The sequence below is a fragment of the Penicillium bovifimosum genome, assembly GCF_028826915.1.
Source record: "Penicillium bovifimosum strain IBT 22155 chromosome Unknown utg000005l_segment0_segment0, whole genome shotgun sequence".
Taxonomy (NCBI): Eukaryota; Fungi; Ascomycota; class Eurotiomycetes; order Eurotiales; family Aspergillaceae; genus Penicillium; species Penicillium bovifimosum.
In genome coordinates this window covers 5,031,576-5,050,900 of record NW_026622714.1, presented here as the reverse complement: position 1 = coordinate 5,050,900, position 19,325 = coordinate 5,031,576, and the positions used below count along the sequence as shown (strand labels likewise).

The window sequence follows — 19,325 nt, the reverse complement described above, 5'->3', positions numbered from 1 at the left end:
GCTTGCAACAAATATAAGTAATTTATGTTGACAATTTCCAGTGTGAGATTAATGTCGCCGCCGTCATGGCTTAAGTTCACAGATAACCTCAAAATATTCTCTCTTCTTCTTTCCTCACCCCACCTCAATTATGCAACAAGCCTCTCTTGCAATGTTCAAAAGGTCCGCTACCACTGCCATTGCTTGATATCACTTCGAGACACGAGAACATCCATGCGGTCTATCTATACTAGAGGACTTTCTTCGTTCCCCTTTACTCATGATGTAGACGGAATTTTGCGACATAACTTTCAGCTCTCTGCTGAGTCTTCTGCCCATAACGCTCACAATAACGAGAGAGAAGGCGCAATGCTAAAGGTGTTTGTTTGTTTCCATCAGTGTCTTAAAACGCGTCGGATTGGCTTTATCATAAATGCACGGACATTGGCGGAAGCAGTCATGCAGTTTCGCGTTTATTGTAATAAGCGATTACGTCAAGAAATAAATGAATGGGCCCTAGTGATGGCATAATCCCCTATTAATATTCCCTGGTTTTTCTTGGAGACATAATCATAGAGAAGGCAACAGCGCTGGGTGAGGCAAGGAAACTACATCAAGCCTCTATAGGTCTGACCTTCTTCTTCTAGCCGCTTATCATCCTTGAGATATTGCTTGAAGCCGTCCTCGTCTTTCTTCAGATCGGAACGTAGCCCTCCCTCGCCGCTGAGACGCTTATCCTTGTCGGTCTGGCCCTCGTTTCTATGCTTGTGGTGGTCGTGGTGGTCGAAGATCTTCTCGAAGAAAGACTCCTTGTGCTCGGTAGACTGCTGGGTCTCTACCATTGAACCTCTGGTTAACGTTTGGAGATGGAAAACTGAATGGGTGACGGAGTCGCTGACCTTAAGGTATCTTGACCGAATTTGATGAAAGATTGGTATATGGTCTTGGATTTTGGATATTGGATGTCACTTTGAGGTTTAATAAGGCTCGGCTAGATGACGCTAAGCACCTCGAGGACGAAATTACGAAATTACGCCACAATGCTCCGTCTGCCATCTGCATGCGGTAATACCAATAGACCAATCAGAAGACGTATCTGGCCAACAGCATGCCGATCCCAGCACCCGCCAGCGAGGGTCCACTGGGTCGACCCCCAAGCTCCTCCGGGCCATCTCGGAGCTCCGAGTTGAGATGTCAAGCTTCGAATTACAACGTGCATGATTGGGCATTTTAGTCAAAAATACATTCCCTACCGTGCGGGGTCTAGGCAGCCGTGAGCAGAACTCGAAACCTCGTCTACAGCTTCATTCCCAATTCCTGTCCCATTCTCGATTCATCAGACTTATAGTAGCACATCCGAAGCCATTCATCTCATCTGGATGCGTTACAGCGACCCTGCAACGTATCAAAACTCATGTCACAAGCCGTCCTTATCCCACGAAAGTAAACCCACGATCCACCACCTATCAAATCATCCAAACGAGCAATGGCCAGCTTCACCACCGCCAGCACCCAACCCGTCATCGCCTCCCCTACCCGATCAGCAACCTTTCTCGCCCTATCTGTCACAAACCCCTCAGACATTCCAACCACCCGCTCAACCCTAGCCAGCATCTCCAGCCTAGCCAAAAATGTCGCCTTCCGAGACTCCGACGCCAACTTCACATGCACTGTAGGCATCGGCAGCTCCATCTGGGACGAACTCACGAACAACCTCCCGCGACCGAAAGAACTCCACCCCTTCCGCGAAGTCAAGGGCACCAAACATACCGCCGTCTCCACCCCCGGAGACCTCCTCTTCCACATCCGCTCCGAGCGCCGTGACCTCTGCTTCGAGTTTGAGCGCCAGCTCATGGAGCGCCTCGGGAGGATCCCAAGAGGGGAACCCCATAACTCTCTGCGAACTTCTCATTGGTACGTCCCGTAACAACTGGGCGAGAGAAACAAATCAAAAAAGTTGATAAATGGAGAAAGAGATCCAAACGAGCCAGCGGCGGTAGAAAACCGAGACCTCAAAATCTAACCCGGCCGGGGGGAGATACGATGTGTATCTATAGTTTGGCCGTAACGGGCCACCCCTCCCTGCGGTCCTAATAGTTAGTGACCTAGTGAAGTGCTTGTTAGGTCAAAAAATACCGTTCATAGTAGCTTCTAGTAGTTTCAAGTAATTACTAGTCTACTAGTCTTTACTAGAGGGGAGGGACTGCGGTTTAACCCTGTTGCATTGGGACTACCAAAATATCCAGGTGTTGGAGCGTACTGTGAGTTTTCCCACGTTGCAAGATCTTCGGCTGGGATGTGAACTCATCATGATATGGGCTCTGTGTCATTCCTACAGTACGACAATAGTTCAAGGAGGTCCATGTCAGCTTCCCCAAGTACCGGATTTCCTTGGGACTTGGTAACTAATGAGAATCGCAGTGGATAGTAGAGACCAAAGCTATAGTCGTGTACCAGGATAGGCTCTCTGCGGCGTCACTACAGGCTTCTTTTGGATGCAAATGAGTGTGGGCGAAGGCTGCGCATGACAAACATGAGACAATGAAAGAAGATCTTGCCAGATTGTTAGAATTCTCTTTTTGATCTGTTTGCACGCTGGATTCCATCTGCTTATACAAGAAGTTACGATACTATAACAATGACTCATTGTGGTTACCAGTGAATACAATACAGCCCTACATGGATTAACAGGCCAAGCTAAAATTAGAATAGCGTGTCTCCACCTAGGGTCCGGAAATTAAATCGTAAGAGTTTGGAGTTAAAACTGATTTCGAATTCCACTGTATGAGCAACTCGATCTACTAAAGTTAGTTTCAGTTTCTGAAGGGTTATTATTCAATAATCTTACCAACTTCTTTATAACCTTTGTCCTTTTTGATCCAGAAGTTAATCGCTGTTCGGAGCTGGCGAAGTGGGATTGGCTGATCATCTCTTGCTTGTTGTCGGGCCTGTGAAACTGTAGATGTCGTACGATGACTTCTAAAACTGGGGACTCGCTGTCAAACAAAGTTTGGCCCAGGGCAGGTGTATACACCCTTCATACGTTGAAGATCTTGTTTACGTCGTTGTAATGAATCAGGACGCATCGATCGATAAACATCAAACAAACGTTTACCACTGAATAGATATCCTTGTCTTCGAATATGTTCCTGAAGATGGACTTTTCCGAAGCCTTCAATTCGCCCAGTTCCAAGCTCTGATTCAAGAATAGTAGTGATTTGTTCGATTTCAGCTTCTTGGCTTTGATGGTCATCTTTTCGACGTCGAAATCCAAGATGAAGTCGTATTTCTTGGACCGTACGATGACCAATTTGATTCCCTTCATTGCAGAGGACTTGGTGGATTTGATAATCGTCAAGACCTACTTGGAAAAGTAAGGTTTGGATCCCGTTTTTGAATTTCCAGGTTTCCAATTGTCTTTGGAGGTGCATTTTTAGCAATGCCCCATGCTTTGAGGCGCTTCCTCATCGTACGAGGAGCGATTTTGATGGTATAGTCTTCTTGTAATTTTGTACAAAGCTATTGTATTGTTGCTCCATTGGTAAAAAAAATGCGATGATCTCATCCTTGTGAGACTCAATATCAATTATTTGACGAGGCATGATGGTGTAGAAACAGGAGATGAGAGGGGTAAATCAATAATAGTTAAAAAACAGTAATTTATAAAATGGTAAACGTTTGAAACAGCGGTGAGAAAAGCGGTGTAATATGCAGAGAAGCAATGTAGTAAAACACGAAAGGGCCTACTGGGCACTAGGACATGCCGTAGCTAAGCTTAAGGGGGCTCTTCTTGTTATCCATCAAGCTCAATACAAAGCCTCATCCCCACCTGGTCTCCTTGTGTAGATCTGTTGATCTATTTTGTCTACTTTGTGTTTCGAAGTGATCCCCCCGGCATTTGCTGCCATAATGGCGGAGGCTACCTGCCGCTCCAGTACTTCGAAAACCGATGAGCACCGGCCGATTTCTGAACGAAGAATATTCACGATCCTAGGGCACCAATCCACCGTGAGAGAGCACGGGGGAGGGGCTTGCTGAGCATCCCAATCTTCAGACCCATATCCTCTGGTGAGGTGGTCCTTCAGTCAAAAATTCAAACACTAAAGGGGATTCGGGGAAAGTGGTTTTCAGAATGGATAATTCCTAGTGAGCTGAGTCTTCTGGGCTCCCATTCTCCATCCCTCTCGACCTTGGTCCTTGCATCACCCTAATGGAGTTAAGCAAGTGGAGCAAAGTCAATTTGAACCAATGAGTTCTCGAGAGCGGCCGCAAGCATGCATGTCACTAGCCCTTTCTGGTTAGTGTGCTGTCAGCATCGCCTTGGCTGGAAATAAGGAAATAGTGCAACTCGCGGATTTAGGCCATTTGAACGGAGCAAACGAGAATGGTGGATATATAAGTGAAGACAGAAGCCCTGCTCCTCTTGCTTATCCATCGAGCTTCATTTCACAATTCACTAAATAGACAAAATTCCAGAAAGATGCATCTCATACTCACCGGGGCGACAGGCCTAGTCGGCTCTTCAGTACTCGACGCCATGCTGAAAAGCACAGCAGTCTCCAAGATATCTATCCTGAGCCGAAGCCCTGTTCGAATGGCAGAGGATGAAAAAGATCCTCGAGTCAATATTATCACCCACAAAGATTTTGAGACATACGAGCCAAAGCTGCTCGACCAGTTGAAAGACGCCGATGGCTGTGTCTGGGCGTTGGGAACTAGCCAAAACAACGTCACCAAAGAGTACGAGGTCACTGCCTGTTATTGTGTATATGGCATTGAGACTAACAGTCAGCAGGCAATACGTCAAGATAACCAAAGACTATACCCTGGCAGCTGCCAATGCGTTTTCCACAATCAAGCCATCGGGACATCCTTTCAGATTCATTCATGTATCTGGTGAGGGAGCCACCCAAGATCCTGGGCGCTTCTCTGCGATATTTGCAAGAGTGAAGGGCGAGACTGAGTCACTGCTCGGCACACTTTCGGAGCAGAATCCGAACATTCGAGTCCATAGTGTGAGACCTGCATTTGTCGATCCGGCGACACATGATGCAATCAAGCCTTATATCCCGGCCAGCGGAGCCAATGGAATTGCCTCACAGCTTTTACTAGGTGTGCTGGGTCCGCCTATCCGGGCTTTCGTCAAGTCGATGCATTCGCCGACAGAATATCTGGGGTCGTTTTTGGCGGATATGGCGATGGGGAGATATGAAGCGCAGCTGAAGGGGTCGGGAGCATTTCAACTTGGAGGTGGATATGTCATTGAAAATGTCGGTATGCGGAGGATCTTGGGGATATGACTTGGAAGAGATTGGTGATTGATATGGTTTGGCTCAAGTCCGCTCAACATATACGATAATAATTGATTTATACCTAATTGTCCGAACACCTCGACTACGTGTTTACCAACTGTTGTAAGACAGGTGACGTGGTCCACTTTGAGCGAATTAGGTATTCACCCTGCCCATCCAGTATATGGCGCATCCTGCTAAACCGGGATACCGTGACATAATTAGTGTCTCTTTCCGTCTGCCTGTAACTCTGATCCATAGGTTAGTCTTGACAACCTTGGAAGAAATCCATTTTCTATAATTATCATCAACCTACATATATGTTGTTGTTGGTCACTTCTACAACATCAATGGAAGTCTAGGTTGACGTCGGCGTAGGTATGCTTCTGTGGAATAGACCGGAATTTATAATATGCTTTGATCGAACCATCTGGGGCTGCCCTAGTATTCACTAACAACTCGTTTCGTAACCTCGTCGAGACTCTCCGCAGGTTCCATGCCTAGTGTCTCGTTCATCGCCACCCCAGTTGCGTCAAAATCGCTATTCATTGCGTAGATGGCCTTGGAAAGCATGAACCCTAGAGCGCTCATGTCTCCCTGAGCTAGCTTTTGGTGCGATTCGGCAACCTTGTCTTCCAAATTGACTTCTATAACATCCCATGCTTTAGGTTGTCGCCCCTCCCTTTGGTCGAATTCCGTAGACGCCTTCTCGAGTGAAGTCATGATCTCTCTCTGATTCACAGTGAAGGATCTAACGTGGATGTACCGATTTATCGTGGACGGCCCATTCTCAGGAAGAAGACAGCGCGCAATGGCATTGGCGACCGTGGAGAGCGTTGAGCAGCTGAAACGGTGATCTTGGTGCGTCTTATGCAAGTACGCTGTCCTCGAGGGCACATTAAACGAGAACCATCCGTTTCGGAGGCTCCTGTATGATTTCGTCAGTACCTTGGATGGGATTGATGCAGTTGCAGAGTGGCTTACCAATCGAAAAATGGCCCAGTCACAATCGAAGTCCAAGTAATACTGCTCTCGAGTGACCGCAAATATTCTACAATTTCCGGCTTTACTCGCAAGAACGGCACAATCTCAACGGTTGACTGTATCGCGGTGTCTATGCCAAATTCTGCGGGCAGGAATCGTTTAACACCGGCCTCGACCGCGGCATCAATGATGTTCTTTTGCTCTGAGGAATCCGCCATTGTGATTGTGTTAACGACCGCGTCTTGAGCCTTGAAGGCCTTCACAAGCGACATATTGGAGTAGTCTGTGCGATGACATGTTACCCCCGCTGGCGGCACAGCGGCTGAAGCATCTCGGACAAGAACCGAGACGACGAAACCGAGCGATTGAAGCGATGCAATCACGACAGGGTTCAGGCTCCCTCCCGCCTGTGAGCTGTCAGCACGGTATTGGCGGCCAAGGTAAAGGGTCCGTTCGACTTACTCCGACAACAATAACGTTGGTAATTCCTTGAACTTTGTCCATGACTCAATAAAAATGCTGAGGTGACTGCGTTCCATGTTGTATCAGCTTGAGAACTCATTCAATATTTATAATATACATCGAGCGGGTCGCCGACAGGAGCTGGGATAATGGGTCATAGGTTTCGGCCGGATTCGGTGGTGAGCATGGGTATATCTGGGACTAACGCCTAGTAAACCACCCGACCATGCGGAGGTGGAATCATACATGGTCCGAGCTAATTGCAAATAGGAGTGGAGGTCGGCCGAATTCGGCGGACAGGCACTGAAACCTCTCACACACCGAAGCGGGACACCTTCATTCGACACGCCGGAACTCGGCCGAACCACAACTTCAACACGGGCCGTATAATGGTGTTTTTTTCTTTGGGGGGCGGATAAACAAATCCCAAATGCTTCTAAAACAATAATCTGTAGAACCTGCATAGGGTGCCTGTTACTGTAATTAATGAAAGAAACAAGCGTGATGTTGATGATGGCCATTTGGAGGATGCATGTTATGACTAGTTCATGAGGTGCTCACAGTCTAGGACCACGTGGTATCTTCTTGCTCAGACTGAAACAAATCAGTTGCCCCTACTGACCAGCTTTGCAGTAGTTCGTCGGATCTTAGGGGAGAGTGTGTCAACCCATCGGTGTTCAAATATATCGAAAAACAGTCAGCCCACTCCCCTCCTGAAGGCCCTTCCATGTCGGACTGGTAACCCGGAATGGAGGTCGGATGTTGCTGTGTATCCATTACATTCATGAGCATATCGGTGGAAGTTGCTCGTCGTTGGATCGAAATCGTGCCGAAGTACGGAATTGTCAATTGAACACCCCCAGTTTCCACTTGTGACTCAAACTCGAATGCCCGTAACACCTTCAACACGTTGACCGCCTGAAGGGCCACTGGGTCCCCAAATCGGACGTTCACCGCATCCAGGCGCTGAATGACCTGATCAACAGTCGTCCATTCTGCTTGCTTCTCCATTTCGGCTTTGCCTCGACTAACACTTGAACTTGGCTTCAAGAGGTTGATGACAAGGACCAAGGTTGCCATAAACGCTTGGAAATTTGTCAGACAACATGAGAACATTTCACTGGATTTTCTGACCAAGGCATGTCGCTTAATCAGTTCTCGCGCTGCCCGAAGACAACAAAGCTGACTATACTCGAATTTCACAGAAGAGGTGACATTGAACATGAATGGAAGATGAAGAGACATCTCGAGCTGGAAATGCCATATCTGGATGTTGAGACGACGATAGGATATGCTGGCCACATCCTGACTTGACTCATGGATGACGTCCGGTACTTTCCACCAAGTCTCGGGCATGGATCCCGCCAGCTGCTCCAGCTCGTCTTGAATTGACTGAGCTGCTAGAAAATCCATCTTAGATGAATTTTGATCTCGGTCAATGACGCGGCCTGCAATTGCGTCAAGTTGGTGTAGATAATCAACATCCGCATTAGGTTCCCTCCAACCTTCACCCGGTTCACGGCGACAAAAGTGCTCGTTCTGTACCCCATACGGTAATCCAAGAATCAATGCAAGAAAACGCTCGGAGTGGCATATGTACTGCCATATGGACGCAAAACGATCGCTGTCTTTGCTGCTCTCTGTTTGCGTTGACTCAACACTGTGGCGATGAAGTCCAATAAGTTGCGAGATGGCCACGGCACGCCGAACGCTGAGCCAAGCTCGGCGAGGCTTTCCAGAATTGATAAAGAATATATTTTGAAGCATCAGGCACTCGAGGCCTTCGGGCGTGGCAGTCAGTTCATCGTTAGAGGTGACCAATGAGGAAACACAAGATGTGATGTGATCCATTATTTCCTTGGATTTGGTCCCTAAGTGAATCCGAGTAACCTCATGGTCTTTTGGCAGCTGCTGCAGGCACAGTACAATACACATCAAGCCCCTTGCAATAACAGACGGATGTTTGGCGGACAAGCATGGCGCTATTAAATCCAAGAGATCAAAATCCTCCTTGGATCGGAATGACGGCACAGCTTCGAGAAGTTGAGAGATCCAGGGTGTGCTTTCAAACTTCAGAGCTGTGATGACATCTTGGGACGGAATCAGTGATCTTAGATGGACTGACACCCGGTCAAATTTGGAGAATGTGATATGCTGATCATATGTTGGGCTTGTCCTTCTGGGTTCAAGAGCAGAGCCATGACTGGAGATACTTTCGTTGACAGAGCGTTTGTATTGAAACTATATTTGTTAACGTTGTCTCAATCAGACAGAAATGGTTCAAGACAGAACATGAGCATGACATTGAATTGAGCGCTTACCACGGAATTATCAAAGAGAGAGAGTACGCTTCCGCTAGTTTCTGACGACTTCATCGTATCATCTAGTACATCGGTCGCAATATCATGGTCTCCTGATGTCGCACGCTGATTATTGTTAACGAGAGGAGCGACGTTACGATCAGCTCTCTGTAGAAGTTCCTCCAACAAGGTCTCGATGCGCAATACACGATGTTGCAGAACTTGAACTCCAGATTGGGCACTTTCTGTCTCTGGGTACATTTGTGACACGCATGTTGACCTATGCGAGAGGCACCAGTCACAGGTTGTGCTTTCATTCGAGCTGTATCGACATCGGATTTTGCGACGTTTACCTAGCTTCTATGAGTAACTGTGACACCATCAAGGGGCCGAGGACTCACATTCCCAGCAGCTACGCGTTCCTTTTCTTACTTTCCTCAAAGCAGCTGAGGGACCTGAAGGGTTGTGGACCATTCCGATTCGGCCGGCGAAACGTTCCTCTGTGGCCAATGGAAAGCGGGGCTTGATAGGCCAATACTGGGGAATTATGAGCCTTGCAAAATAGTATGATTTGAACAACCGACTGATATTATTCTGATATTTCGGAGGAAGACGAGAAGGGAGAAGTCAATGACCAGCCGGAGAATCGGCCGAACAGCGCAGGGGTCGAATCACGTGATGAGTTAGCGCCATCCGCCACTGGCCAGTTAGTTACCCCAGGCATCGTGTCGCATCTCGCACTTTACTCGATTTATCAAGGCAACTCATTGGAATTGGGCCTAGGGCGACTATAACCGAGGTCCCAGAAAAGCAAATTTGGCTCAGACAATGAAAATAACTTGTTTCCTTCTGCTCGATTCGAATGGTCGAGATGCCGATCCTGTAGATTAGTCCAAAGACGATTTCCGCCGAGCTCGGCCGAGTTCAGTTTGACGTCAACTAACAGCGCAGCGCATATTTCTGTATCAAGCATTCAGTCTCGACCCTTTAACTACGTTATTTTTCTTGCCCCGTTCCAATCTCCGAATCTCGACACTAAACAGCAAATAACGATGACTACACCTCAGAATCTGCTCAAAAGGCGCCCCGGAACAACTAGGGAAGAGTTCTCCAAGTACTGGGAGACGAAACATGCACTGATAGTCCTTCCGTGGGCACTAAAATACGGCATCACCTACTACGCTCAGGTACATTCCATAATATCAATCCGATTAAGCTGGAATCCATTTCAATGCACACTGTGCTATCTCATTACATGACCTGACTTTGGATGACCTAGATACACGACATGAGCCTGCAATCTCCCATTGACGACATGTCCCTCAATTTACAAGAGTGGGATGGAGCTTCCGAGATGATATCTACGGCATCGGAAGAGGATAAGGCCGCCTGGAGGGCAAATGATCCGTGTTATTTAGGGTACTATCAGCATGTGATCGTGCCAGACGAGGAAAGGTTTTTGATCGACAAGGCCGCATCGCATGTGAAGACCATCAAGCCGGGAACTGTGACAGGTAGAAAGGTGGTCATTATTGAAGATGGCAAAGCACTAGTTGATGCTGGGGAGGAGATTATGACCCTTTGGAATCAGTGGATGGATGGTGATTCGCGCTGATGTCTTCCAAAAGAAAACTCGATTTAAGGATCTTGAAGGACCCAAGAGTGTTCCTTGCGTATGGCCTTCTTTAGTAAACTAAAGAGTACATGGCTTTCGAGAAGTGGCCAATTGTAATCCTTTAGTACAGTTGAAACTTGTGTTCGTCTAACCACCATAGTTAAATGCAATGTAAAGAAGTTAGTTTAGCTGATTCTAGGTAACAGCGGGCCTTCTTTGAGCCAAAACTAATTTGCAATGGGAGGTGAGATTCACCAAGAGAGGGGTACGAATAACAATCCCCTATTTCCATCGCTTCGACATAGCCAATGCATCCCGACATTCGTTTGGAGTTAGAGGATCATCGCCACAAACAATTTCTAGCCATGTCCTAGTCAAACCAAAAGCCACAAAAAAGGCTCCAGCATCATTAAGTGACAAACGCAAGTTTTATTCTTCACGTTCCCATTGCTCGAAAAGAGCCAGTTGATCATCACATTCCACCGTCGATTCTCCCTCCGATACAATCGGGCGTAAGTACCCCATAGTAACGGTGGCGGTCTCATTCAATGTCTTCTCGAGGAAATTCTTCTCATCGGGGGCAATCACATTGACGTAATAAGGGTGTGAGAAGGCACTCAAAAATGTATCCAGACTGGGAAATTCCCATATCACGGCACCGTCAAAATCGACAGTCGACAGAGGTAATGGGACGGCGGCGGCAAAGGATCCACGTATAGTTGCTCGCGTATGTATCTACCAATGGAGTCCTATATAAGCACATTGCCAGCTGGTGAAATAGCATTGCATCACATCACGTACCTGCTTGTATCCAACGATCCCATGCTTGAGAGCCCACGGTGCGATCTTAGGACCATGAATCTTCTCCCAGTACTCGTAGAACTGGTCTTCCGTTAAATCCTGGCGTCTTTTGATGAAGCAAAGCAGCACAAGAGTATTTTCGGAAGTCATATCTTTGAATGAACAAAGGTATATTGAAAAGTTAAATGAGATCAAAATGGTAAATTCGGATTTCTTTAGGTAATTTGCTGGCTTGCGGCGTGTTCTTGGGATCGGAGCTGACCATACCTTTATATAGCAACGGTCTGGCCGAATACAAGAGTATAAATTTCTATTATCTTCTTCAGACTCGGATATTCGCCCACATCTCGGGTCGATGATGTGAACTGGACTCCATGGATTCCGCCGAGCTCGGCCGAGCCCGGCTGAACAACCAGAGCCTTACTCAATGAGCTGGGCTGAAGGAACTAGTGAGAATCTATGCATGTGGTACCTCGGGGCACAGCATAATCTATGATAACCCATTTATGATCGTCGCTTCCATTGGCTAGTGTCAGCTTCGTTCATGACCAAACAAAAGGTCACTGCCGGGCTTGATCATATGCACGAGGCCATGGTATATACAAACAACTACTTTCAATAGGCACTCCATGGGGGGGATATCTCGAAGACGTAATCAGACAAGTAGACCAGGGCTGGAAGGCTATAACTGGTGCTTCTGACCCGATGTACATTCTATTGAGGCCCGCACTAGTAGGGGTGATGGCTTTCACTGAGCCTATTCAGCCACGTTTTCGGTAGTAAGAGCCGCGGGTTGGGTTGGTTCCAGCTTACTTACTCATACCTCAAAGCCGTTCTTTGTTCAAAGTATGGCGTGGGAAATCCAGAGCGTCTTATCCAATCAATCCCATGTTCTCGCGGCGCCTGGCGTTCTGTCCGCCCTGCCATGGTGTCGATCTCGAGCTCAATCTGTATTTCAATAAGACGCTTCTTCTGAAATGAATAGGAAGTCTCCCGGAGAAACTCCCCGGATGAAGCCCTGCCACGTGGTAAAATGTTGCCTCGATGGTGAATATAAATATCGAGCTGAACTGCTGTCTGAAAAGCCACAGCGCAATCTATCTCTTTTCCTTCCACCATGAAGTACTTCCAATTTGGTAGCATCCTCGCTATTTGCAGTATGCTCTTGGCAACTGTAATTGCCAACCCGTCGTCCGACGAAGCCCTGGACGGCTTTCAATGTGGAGGGGGAAGAAAGCCTCTCCTTCCGGGCACTGATTGCCCTCCGGGGGAGGGAAATCCTCCTTGAAGCTGTCTCTCCATGCACGCAGATCCGGTTTATGGGATAGGCACGTAAGTTCTTCTTGTGTCTTCTGAAATCCCAGACTAAAGTTACTGACGTACCCGGGAAATAGTTGTCAATCGAAGCGTGCGTCGCCATACTGCCGGTCCATCTTTTCATGTCGGTTGTTCCCGTCCGTTGCTGTGCAGGATATGATTCTTGAATCGTTGAGATATGACCATTTTCTGTTTATGTACTGTACTTCTTGAAACTCGTGCGGTCTCTGACGTTTTGCCCCGCTGAGACGTCAGTGTTACAGTGTATTGGGAATTGGAGATAGTTTCAAGGAACTGATCATCCTGCATTATCTTCGTTCCAGTGTCTCGTAACAGTCGTAAGGCATAGCCGAGACATGATCCAAATAACTCCGAAATCGCCTCTCGACGTCAGCATATACTCGTGGGTCTCGGTATAATTAGAATGAAGTAGGATCATAGGATGTCCCTTGCCGCAGATTCCATCTATGCATCTCTGTCATAAGGCCACAAAATGTCTGGAGTGGATCAGAAAGAGCTCACCCAAAGAGAAGGTGTCACGTGTGGGTAGTACGGTGCGGGCCGGAATCCGGATAAACTTCGGGTTGTGCAGGGTTTGGTAGCCTGAGGCATCAAGTGTGCTCGCCTCAGGCACGGAAGGCACGACTTTCTCTTCTTTCTCAGGTAAAGGTCAAATGTATCATCTCCGAAGCATTACTGCGTATGTCTTCAGTTTAAAATACCTTTCTCGGCCTTCGGGCAAAAGTATTCCACAGGGGTCATGGCATGGCGCTTGATCCTGTCCATGTGTTCGGAGAATTCAGGCTCCTTGACTGCTAGCGGGCACTTAGTGGCTTTGAAACAGCCGTCACCCCACACGGAGTTACAGGAGGGGGGCAAGTCTACAAGCTAAGCACGATCAGGGGAACCTGCACCGAAGTTGCGCCCCTCACGGAAGCTAGACGGTGCTGACTTCACCGGCTTTTGCATGGAGTCTGCAGACTCCAAAGTGTCCGTTTCCGAAGAGGAAGTCATGTTGCCGCCAGAGGGCCAGAAACGACACGCATTGGTGGAACTATGGCTAAATTTGCGGAGAACTATGCAGGAGCGGAGCATCCGCGAGCTACCAAATCTCCACCCTTTCGACATGCAGAGTTTCACCTGAAGAAACAGGAGCTGTTTGGTGTTATATGATTCAAGTGGTATCCCCTGAACATGTACTGCAGGACTCGTCCGAATATCTATACAGTGCACGTTGGACATGATGCTCTTCAAGTCCTTGGCCGTTGTCTCCCTGGCCCTTTTGGCGAAGCAAGCATCCGCAGCTTTTGGAATCACAACTAGCAGCTCTGCCTATGTCATTGATGCTGGTTCACCCAATTCTCTCAAGTTTGCCGTGAATCAGTCAAACTGTGACATCACGTCGATCAATTACTATGGGTCCGAGCTTCAATACCAGTCTACCGGATCTCACATCGGATCGGGCCTTGGTAGTGCAACTGTGACTGCGACTCAAAGTGGTGAGTGCAAATGTATGACTTCTACGGGAAAGCGATCTGACCCAAATAGGCGACTACATCAAGGTGACTTGTGCTACCTCCTCCTTGACACACTACTATGTTGTTCATAATGGAGATCCGATCATCCATATGGCAACATACACGACTGCAGGTTTGTGTCCCAGACGTTCCCTGTTACCCTTGTGCTGATCATGTAGAACCGTCTGTCGGGGAGCTCCGATACATCGCCCGCCTGAATTCAACCCTTCTCCCTAACGAGGAGCCATTTGGCGTGGTCTCCAATATCGCAGGCGGCAGCGCTGTTGAGGGAGAGGATGTGGTACGTTTATTCTGCGGCTTCTTCCTAATAGACAAAAAACAGCTAACTGAGATTAGTTCTTGGTGAATGGACAAACGCGAAGCAAGTTCTATTCAAGCGAGCGTTTTATTGATGACAAAATCCATTGTAAGAACATGCCTTGCTGTTCTTGATGCGACTTTTACTAACGCAATTAGGTGTATCTGGAAGTGCCCATCGGGTTTGCATGATTCTGAACCAATACGAGACGTCTGCCGGTGGGCCTTTCATGCGGTAAGTCTCTCAACTAGCAGGCCTGGTCTTGGCTAATATACTCCAGTGATATCAACTCTAACAATGTGGGCTCCTACACTGGTCTGTACTGGTACATGGTAAGTGGTCATCCCATGTGAGTCAAAACAGGCACTAACCCTGCATAGAACTCTGGACACGTTCAGACAGAAACCTACCGCCAGGGCTTGCACGGCCCGTACTCTTTGTATTTCAGCAGAAGCGGTACTCCCAGCACCAATATCGACACGTCCTTCTTCGCCGATCTTGATATCCAGGGATATGTCCCCACATCTGCAAGAGGTTATGTTTCCGGAACAGCGTCTGGGGCTGACTCCTCTTTCAAATGGGTCATTCACTGGTACAACTCTGCCGCGCAGTACTGGACCTACGCCTCGTCTTCCGGGGCTTTCACCTCCCCTGCCATGAAACCCGGTACCTACACAATGGTCTACTACCAGGGCGAATATGCGGTTGCTACATCGTCTGTGACTGTCACTGCGGGATCAACCACATCCAAGAGCATCTCAGGATCTGTGAAGACCGGCAAGACAGTCTTCAAGATTGGAGACTGGGACGGGACGTACGTGCAGTCATCTAAGACACACCGGAAGTAGGCTAATACTAATGGTTTCATAGTCCAGCCGGCTTTTCCAACTCTGCGAATCAGCTACGCATGCATCCCTCGGACTCCCGCATGTCTTCTTGGAATCCGGGCACTTACACAGTCGGCAGCTCCTCGGTCTCTTCTTTCCCCATGGTTCTCTTCAAGGCGGTGAATTCGCCCTTGACAATCAAGTTCACGGCATCTTCTTCGCAGACCGGAGCTGCAACATTGAGAATTGGAACAACTCTTTCCTTTGCAGGGGGTCGACCTCAGGCTGTGGTATGTTCACCTCTTCATACTACTGCACCAAACACGAACCTAACACTTCCCAAGATCAACAGCTATAGCGGCCCCGTACCGGCGGCTCCAACTAATCTCAACTCCCGTGGTGTGACTCGCGGTGCGTACAGAGGGTTGGGAGAGGTTTACGATGTTTCGATTCCAGCGGGAACCATCGTTGCTGGAACCAATACTGTAAGCACATAACCTGTGACCCTACTGTGATAAGATGGATGCTCACTCGGCTTAGATCACCATTAGTGTTGCCTCCGGTAGCTCGGGGGACGCCTACCTCAGCCCCAACTTCGTGAGTGTTGCCCTTCTCGTTGCTGTGCTGCTGAAGCTTACATTTCACAACAGATCTTTGACTGCGTAGAATTATTCCAGTAAATGGGTGACGAACCAAGCCCCGGAGCGAGTGACCAGTTGAGAGGTAATTCAGAGTAGCAGGAATTCATCGATTTCACTCTTTCCGACACCCTTTGATTTCCTAATATCTATGCCATCGAGGGTCGAAAGCCTTGCTGTCAAACAGAATCTCATGAACATCCATGTGCAACTCTAAGCGCAGTGTACAACTCAAGACAAACAAAACACAATCCAATAGCATACTCCATTACCCCCTTGTATGCACCAACCTCCCACCAACCCAAACAGCCTTCACATTCCGATCATCTCCACTCCAAACCCACTTCTCAATCTTCTCCTCCCAACTCTCCGTCCCAAACAAATCAACATTGCCAATAGGACCAGCCCTAACAAGACTCACTCTCCCATCACCAGCACCACCATCCAAGGGACTCCCCTCCCCCTTAACTCCACCCAGTTGAATCAACTGCACATCCCACAACATCCCGACCTCAAACCCACCCACATCCCGCGCCATATCAACAACCGCAGCTCCGCCCCGCGTAGCAAGGTAGAGACTCTCAGCAACAGAAAGCATCTCTCGCCCAACACCACCCTTTTCTTCCCCATTCACATTCTCCCGCTTCCAAGCAGCCGTATGCCCCAACAATCGCGAAGCAAGACAAGCCTGCCTCACCGCTTCAAGAATACTAGGACTATACCCACCACTAACATCCGTCCCCAGCCCGACGGTAATCCCCTCATCAAGCAGCGTCCTAACAGGACAAACCCCAGACCCAAGCGCCGAGTTCGACGCAGGACAATGCGAGATCTTCGCGTCGCGCGCCCGGATAAGAGCCCTCTCCTGAGCAGATAGATGCACCGCATGCGCAAGGATCGTCCGCGGCGTTAACAGTCCATACATATCATACACACCGGTGTAACTGTCCGCTTCGGGGAACACCTCTTTGACGAGCTCGACCTCATTGGGATTCTCCGAGATATGCGTCTGGATATGTAGCGGAGGCGTATAAGCCGCCGCTAGGTCGGCTAGACTTTGCAATGCCGGCTTGGAGCACGAGGGTGCGAAGCGCGGCGTGACGATCGGCTTGACGAGTTTGCCTTCCGGGTCCAGGGCGTGAATGTATTCGATTGTGTGGCGGGTTGCGGTTGTGGAGTCGCTGGCGGAATGGTCGCGGTAGTAGTCTGGACAGAAGGAGGGGTTGTCCATGCAGACGCGGCCGATGAAGGCGCGTTGGCCGCGTGTGTGGCAGAGGGAGGCGAGGGCGTTTGTGGCTGGGATGTGGATTGTTGCGAAGTAGGAGGCGCAGGTTGTGCCGTGGGAGAGGGTGCGGGCGATTACTTGGGAGTAAATTTGTTGGGCGTGAAGGGGTGTGTCTTGGGGATCTGTTGTCGTTTGGTGGCCGGTTTTGCGGTCTGGGAGGGTGCCGAAACCGGATTCTACGGGGAAGGTGTAGGTGTCTAGCCAGTCTAGGAGAGTTGAGGAGCCGAAGAGGCCTGCGTTTGGGTATTGGGGAGCGTGGATGTGGGTGTCTGGGGGTGCCGTTAGTGAGAGAGCTTCCAAGTGTGTTCTTGGGTAGGGACGGGATGTATACCGATGAATCCTGGGAAGAAAAACTCGTTCAATTCCTCATTCGCTGTGACGACCTTCACACCGGTTCGGGAAGCATAGCCATTGGCCTGGCCTTGGGCATCACCGGCGTCGATATCAAACCACTCATTCCGATTCATTAGTTCGGCGAACCCGTTCTCATCGTGAGCGTCCCAGTCCCAGCCTTTGATCCGGCCATCAGCAGCAGAGACCCATAATGCGCCTTTGTTGCGAGAAAGCTTAGGCTTGGAGCCTGGCTCTGGCAAAGCAGATTCAATGAATGTGCCGCGGTAAACGGTGAAAGCGTGCTCCATTGTCGAGCCCATGATGTTGGGGGTCTATAGCAAGCAGACGGTATAGTATGCGCTAGTGTCGGCGATGTAGGAAATGATATATAACAGTCCTCAAAGCAAGAGCCAGAGTCGAAGCACGGAATTCAACAAGCTCAGGCAGTAGTTATAGAGCAGATCTAACCCGAATGGGCGTGCGGATGTATGTGTAGTATAAGTATTGCAGATGGAATGCAAGTCGAAGATCACAATCCACAGCCTGATAGATCAAAGTTTCAAGTTTCCAAGAAGTCAGAGACCAACAGATTCTGAAACCTGGGGGTCGGAGCAGCTTCATATATCTGTCTCTTACCTAAATCTTTCCGCGCTAGTTAGTTATCACCTGCCAAGACATGCGATCTGAGATAAAGTGTCCCGAGAATAGTGGGGCTAATCTGCGGAGTCCGCAGTCCGGCCTCTTTTCCAGGGCTGTTCTTGTTTGACTTGAACCTTCGCGGAGATCTTCTAGCAGGTGCACCGCATCAGATCGATCGCTATGTCGTGTGTTGGTGGGATGTTTAGGGCGTCGGCGTTTGGGGAACCGCGGGGACCGGCAGTCTCCGAGAATGGTACGTGAAAGTACGGTATTTGGAGCGGGTGAGTTCTCCGACGGCAGTGTAATTTATGAGAAGATGTAATGTATGGTAAGATGGAAGCGATAAGACAGTTTACCTCGGGGTTGTGCTAAGAGATCAAAAGGACGTCCGAAGTCATGTTGCTTCAAAGATACAAGTACAGTACGTCCCGAAACTGGTGCAACTGTCTACACTCTTCAATTAATATTTGGCCCCACTACCAAGAAACACTAGATCAAATTAGGATCTTGTTCGGAATAACAATGTTCCTGTAAAAGTCTCGATACCGTGACATACTTTGATTTAAAATACGGTGCGTGGCTTGTAACTGTATTGGCGATTCAAGGAACAGAATCTTTCATGGTAATGTAAACAAGTCAAACACTAGAGCTTGGGAGTCCCTCGATAACCTGACGATCTGTCACTTCCCTTTCGCTCTTATAGCCTGGGGGACAGACTCGGCACCTGACCTGCAAATAGTGACTTGATTACCTGCTTACTGCCCTTACAGACTACACATGAACCCGCTTATCATAATTCTCAGCCTGTCAGCCACAGTCCTTTCTCTCACGCCCCGGTACACACTTGGTGGAAGCTGACACATGACCATGTTCACCCGAATTTGGTCCGGAAAACATCCCCATATTTTCTTGATATAATCTACGATCGATTACTTAACCTTACAAGGATTAGGGTTTTCAACATGGAAAACCCAAACTAGCGGGAAGTAGCTGCAATATAGTTAAGCAACAGTCAATT

The 19,325-nt window shown here is 48.6% G+C and overlaps 11 protein-coding genes across 11 annotated transcripts; 5 read left to right on the top strand and 6 right to left on the bottom strand.

Moving 5' to 3' along the window:
- Positions 1-587: 587 nt before the first annotated feature.
- N7515_007137 (uncharacterized protein) lies at positions 588-821 on the bottom strand (the record flags this gene model as incomplete). The annotated part of the gene is made up of 1 exon (XM_056667881.1): positions 588-821. The coding sequence occupies one exon, from the start codon at positions 819-821 to the stop codon at positions 588-590; it is 234 nt and encodes a 77-aa protein (XP_056521477.1).
- A 644-nt stretch (positions 822-1,465) lies between these two features.
- On the top strand, positions 1,466-1,906 carry N7515_007136 (Dyp-type peroxidase; the record flags this gene model as incomplete). Its single annotated transcript, XM_056667880.1, has 1 exon — positions 1,466-1,906. One exon carries the CDS (start codon positions 1,466-1,468, stop codon positions 1,904-1,906), a length of 441 nt encoding a protein of 146 aa, XP_056521476.1.
- A 776-nt stretch (positions 1,907-2,682) lies between these two features.
- On the bottom strand, positions 2,683-3,304 carry N7515_007135 (uncharacterized protein; the record flags this gene model as incomplete). The annotated part of the gene is made up of 3 exons (XM_056667879.1): positions 2,683-2,777; positions 2,828-2,927; positions 3,023-3,304. The coding sequence occupies 3 exons, from the start codon at positions 3,302-3,304 to the stop codon at positions 2,683-2,685; spliced, it is 477 nt and encodes a 158-aa protein (XP_056521475.1).
- A 1,155-nt stretch (positions 3,305-4,459) lies between these two features.
- Positions 4,460-5,279, top strand: N7515_007134 (putative nucleoside-diphosphate-sugar epimerases; the record flags this gene model as incomplete). Its single annotated transcript, XM_056667878.1, has 2 exons — positions 4,460-4,719; positions 4,775-5,279. 2 exons carry the CDS (start codon positions 4,460-4,462, stop codon positions 5,277-5,279), a joined length of 765 nt encoding a protein of 254 aa, XP_056521474.1.
- A 432-nt stretch (positions 5,280-5,711) lies between these two features.
- On the bottom strand, positions 5,712-6,758 carry N7515_007133 (aromatic alcohol reductase; the record flags this gene model as incomplete). The annotated part of the gene is made up of 3 exons (XM_056667877.1): positions 5,712-6,198; positions 6,255-6,661; positions 6,717-6,758. 3 exons carry the CDS (start codon positions 6,756-6,758, stop codon positions 5,712-5,714), a joined length of 936 nt encoding a protein of 311 aa, XP_056521473.1.
- Positions 6,759-7,280: 522 nt separating this feature from the next.
- N7515_007132 (Zn(II)2Cys6 transcription factor) lies at positions 7,281-9,553 on the bottom strand (the record flags this gene model as incomplete). Its single annotated transcript, XM_056667876.1, has 3 exons — positions 7,281-8,957; positions 9,038-9,369; positions 9,418-9,553. Coding segments are annotated over 3 exons (2,145 nt in total), but the record flags the coding sequence as incomplete, so codon positions are not given.
- Positions 9,554-10,068: 515 nt separating this feature from the next.
- N7515_007131 (EthD domain-containing protein) lies at positions 10,069-10,631 on the top strand (the record flags this gene model as incomplete). Its single annotated transcript, XM_056667875.1, has 2 exons — positions 10,069-10,203; positions 10,296-10,631. 2 exons carry the CDS (start codon positions 10,069-10,071, stop codon positions 10,629-10,631), a joined length of 471 nt encoding a protein of 156 aa, XP_056521471.1.
- Positions 10,632-11,060: 429 nt separating this feature from the next.
- N7515_007130 (EthD domain-containing protein) lies at positions 11,061-11,582 on the bottom strand (the record flags this gene model as incomplete). The annotated part of the gene is made up of 2 exons (XM_056667874.1): positions 11,061-11,366; positions 11,433-11,582. 2 exons carry the CDS (start codon positions 11,580-11,582, stop codon positions 11,061-11,063), a joined length of 456 nt encoding a protein of 151 aa, XP_056521470.1.
- A 1,660-nt stretch (positions 11,583-13,242) lies between these two features.
- Positions 13,243-13,893, top strand: N7515_007129 (uncharacterized protein; the record flags this gene model as incomplete). Its single annotated transcript, XM_056667873.1, has 3 exons — positions 13,243-13,291; positions 13,342-13,449; positions 13,652-13,893. 3 exons carry the CDS (start codon positions 13,243-13,245, stop codon positions 13,891-13,893), a joined length of 399 nt encoding a protein of 132 aa, XP_056521469.1.
- Positions 13,894-13,989: 96 nt separating this feature from the next.
- On the top strand, positions 13,990-16,092 carry rglA (putative rhamnogalacturonase B; the record flags this gene model as incomplete). The annotated part of the gene is made up of 11 exons (XM_056667872.1): positions 13,990-14,248; positions 14,298-14,399; positions 14,446-14,567; positions 14,624-14,693; positions 14,744-14,819; positions 14,866-14,917; positions 14,966-15,399; positions 15,456-15,702; positions 15,757-15,897; positions 15,953-16,009; positions 16,063-16,092. 11 exons carry the CDS (start codon positions 13,990-13,992, stop codon positions 16,090-16,092), a joined length of 1,590 nt encoding a protein of 529 aa, XP_056521468.1.
- Positions 16,093-16,318: 226 nt separating this feature from the next.
- On the bottom strand, positions 16,319-17,988 carry N7515_007127 (uncharacterized protein; the record flags this gene model as incomplete). The annotated part of the gene is made up of 2 exons (XM_056667871.1): positions 16,319-17,604; positions 17,667-17,988. The coding sequence occupies 2 exons, from the start codon at positions 17,986-17,988 to the stop codon at positions 16,319-16,321; spliced, it is 1,608 nt and encodes a 535-aa protein (XP_056521467.1).
- Positions 17,989-19,325: the final 1,337 nt, after the last annotated feature.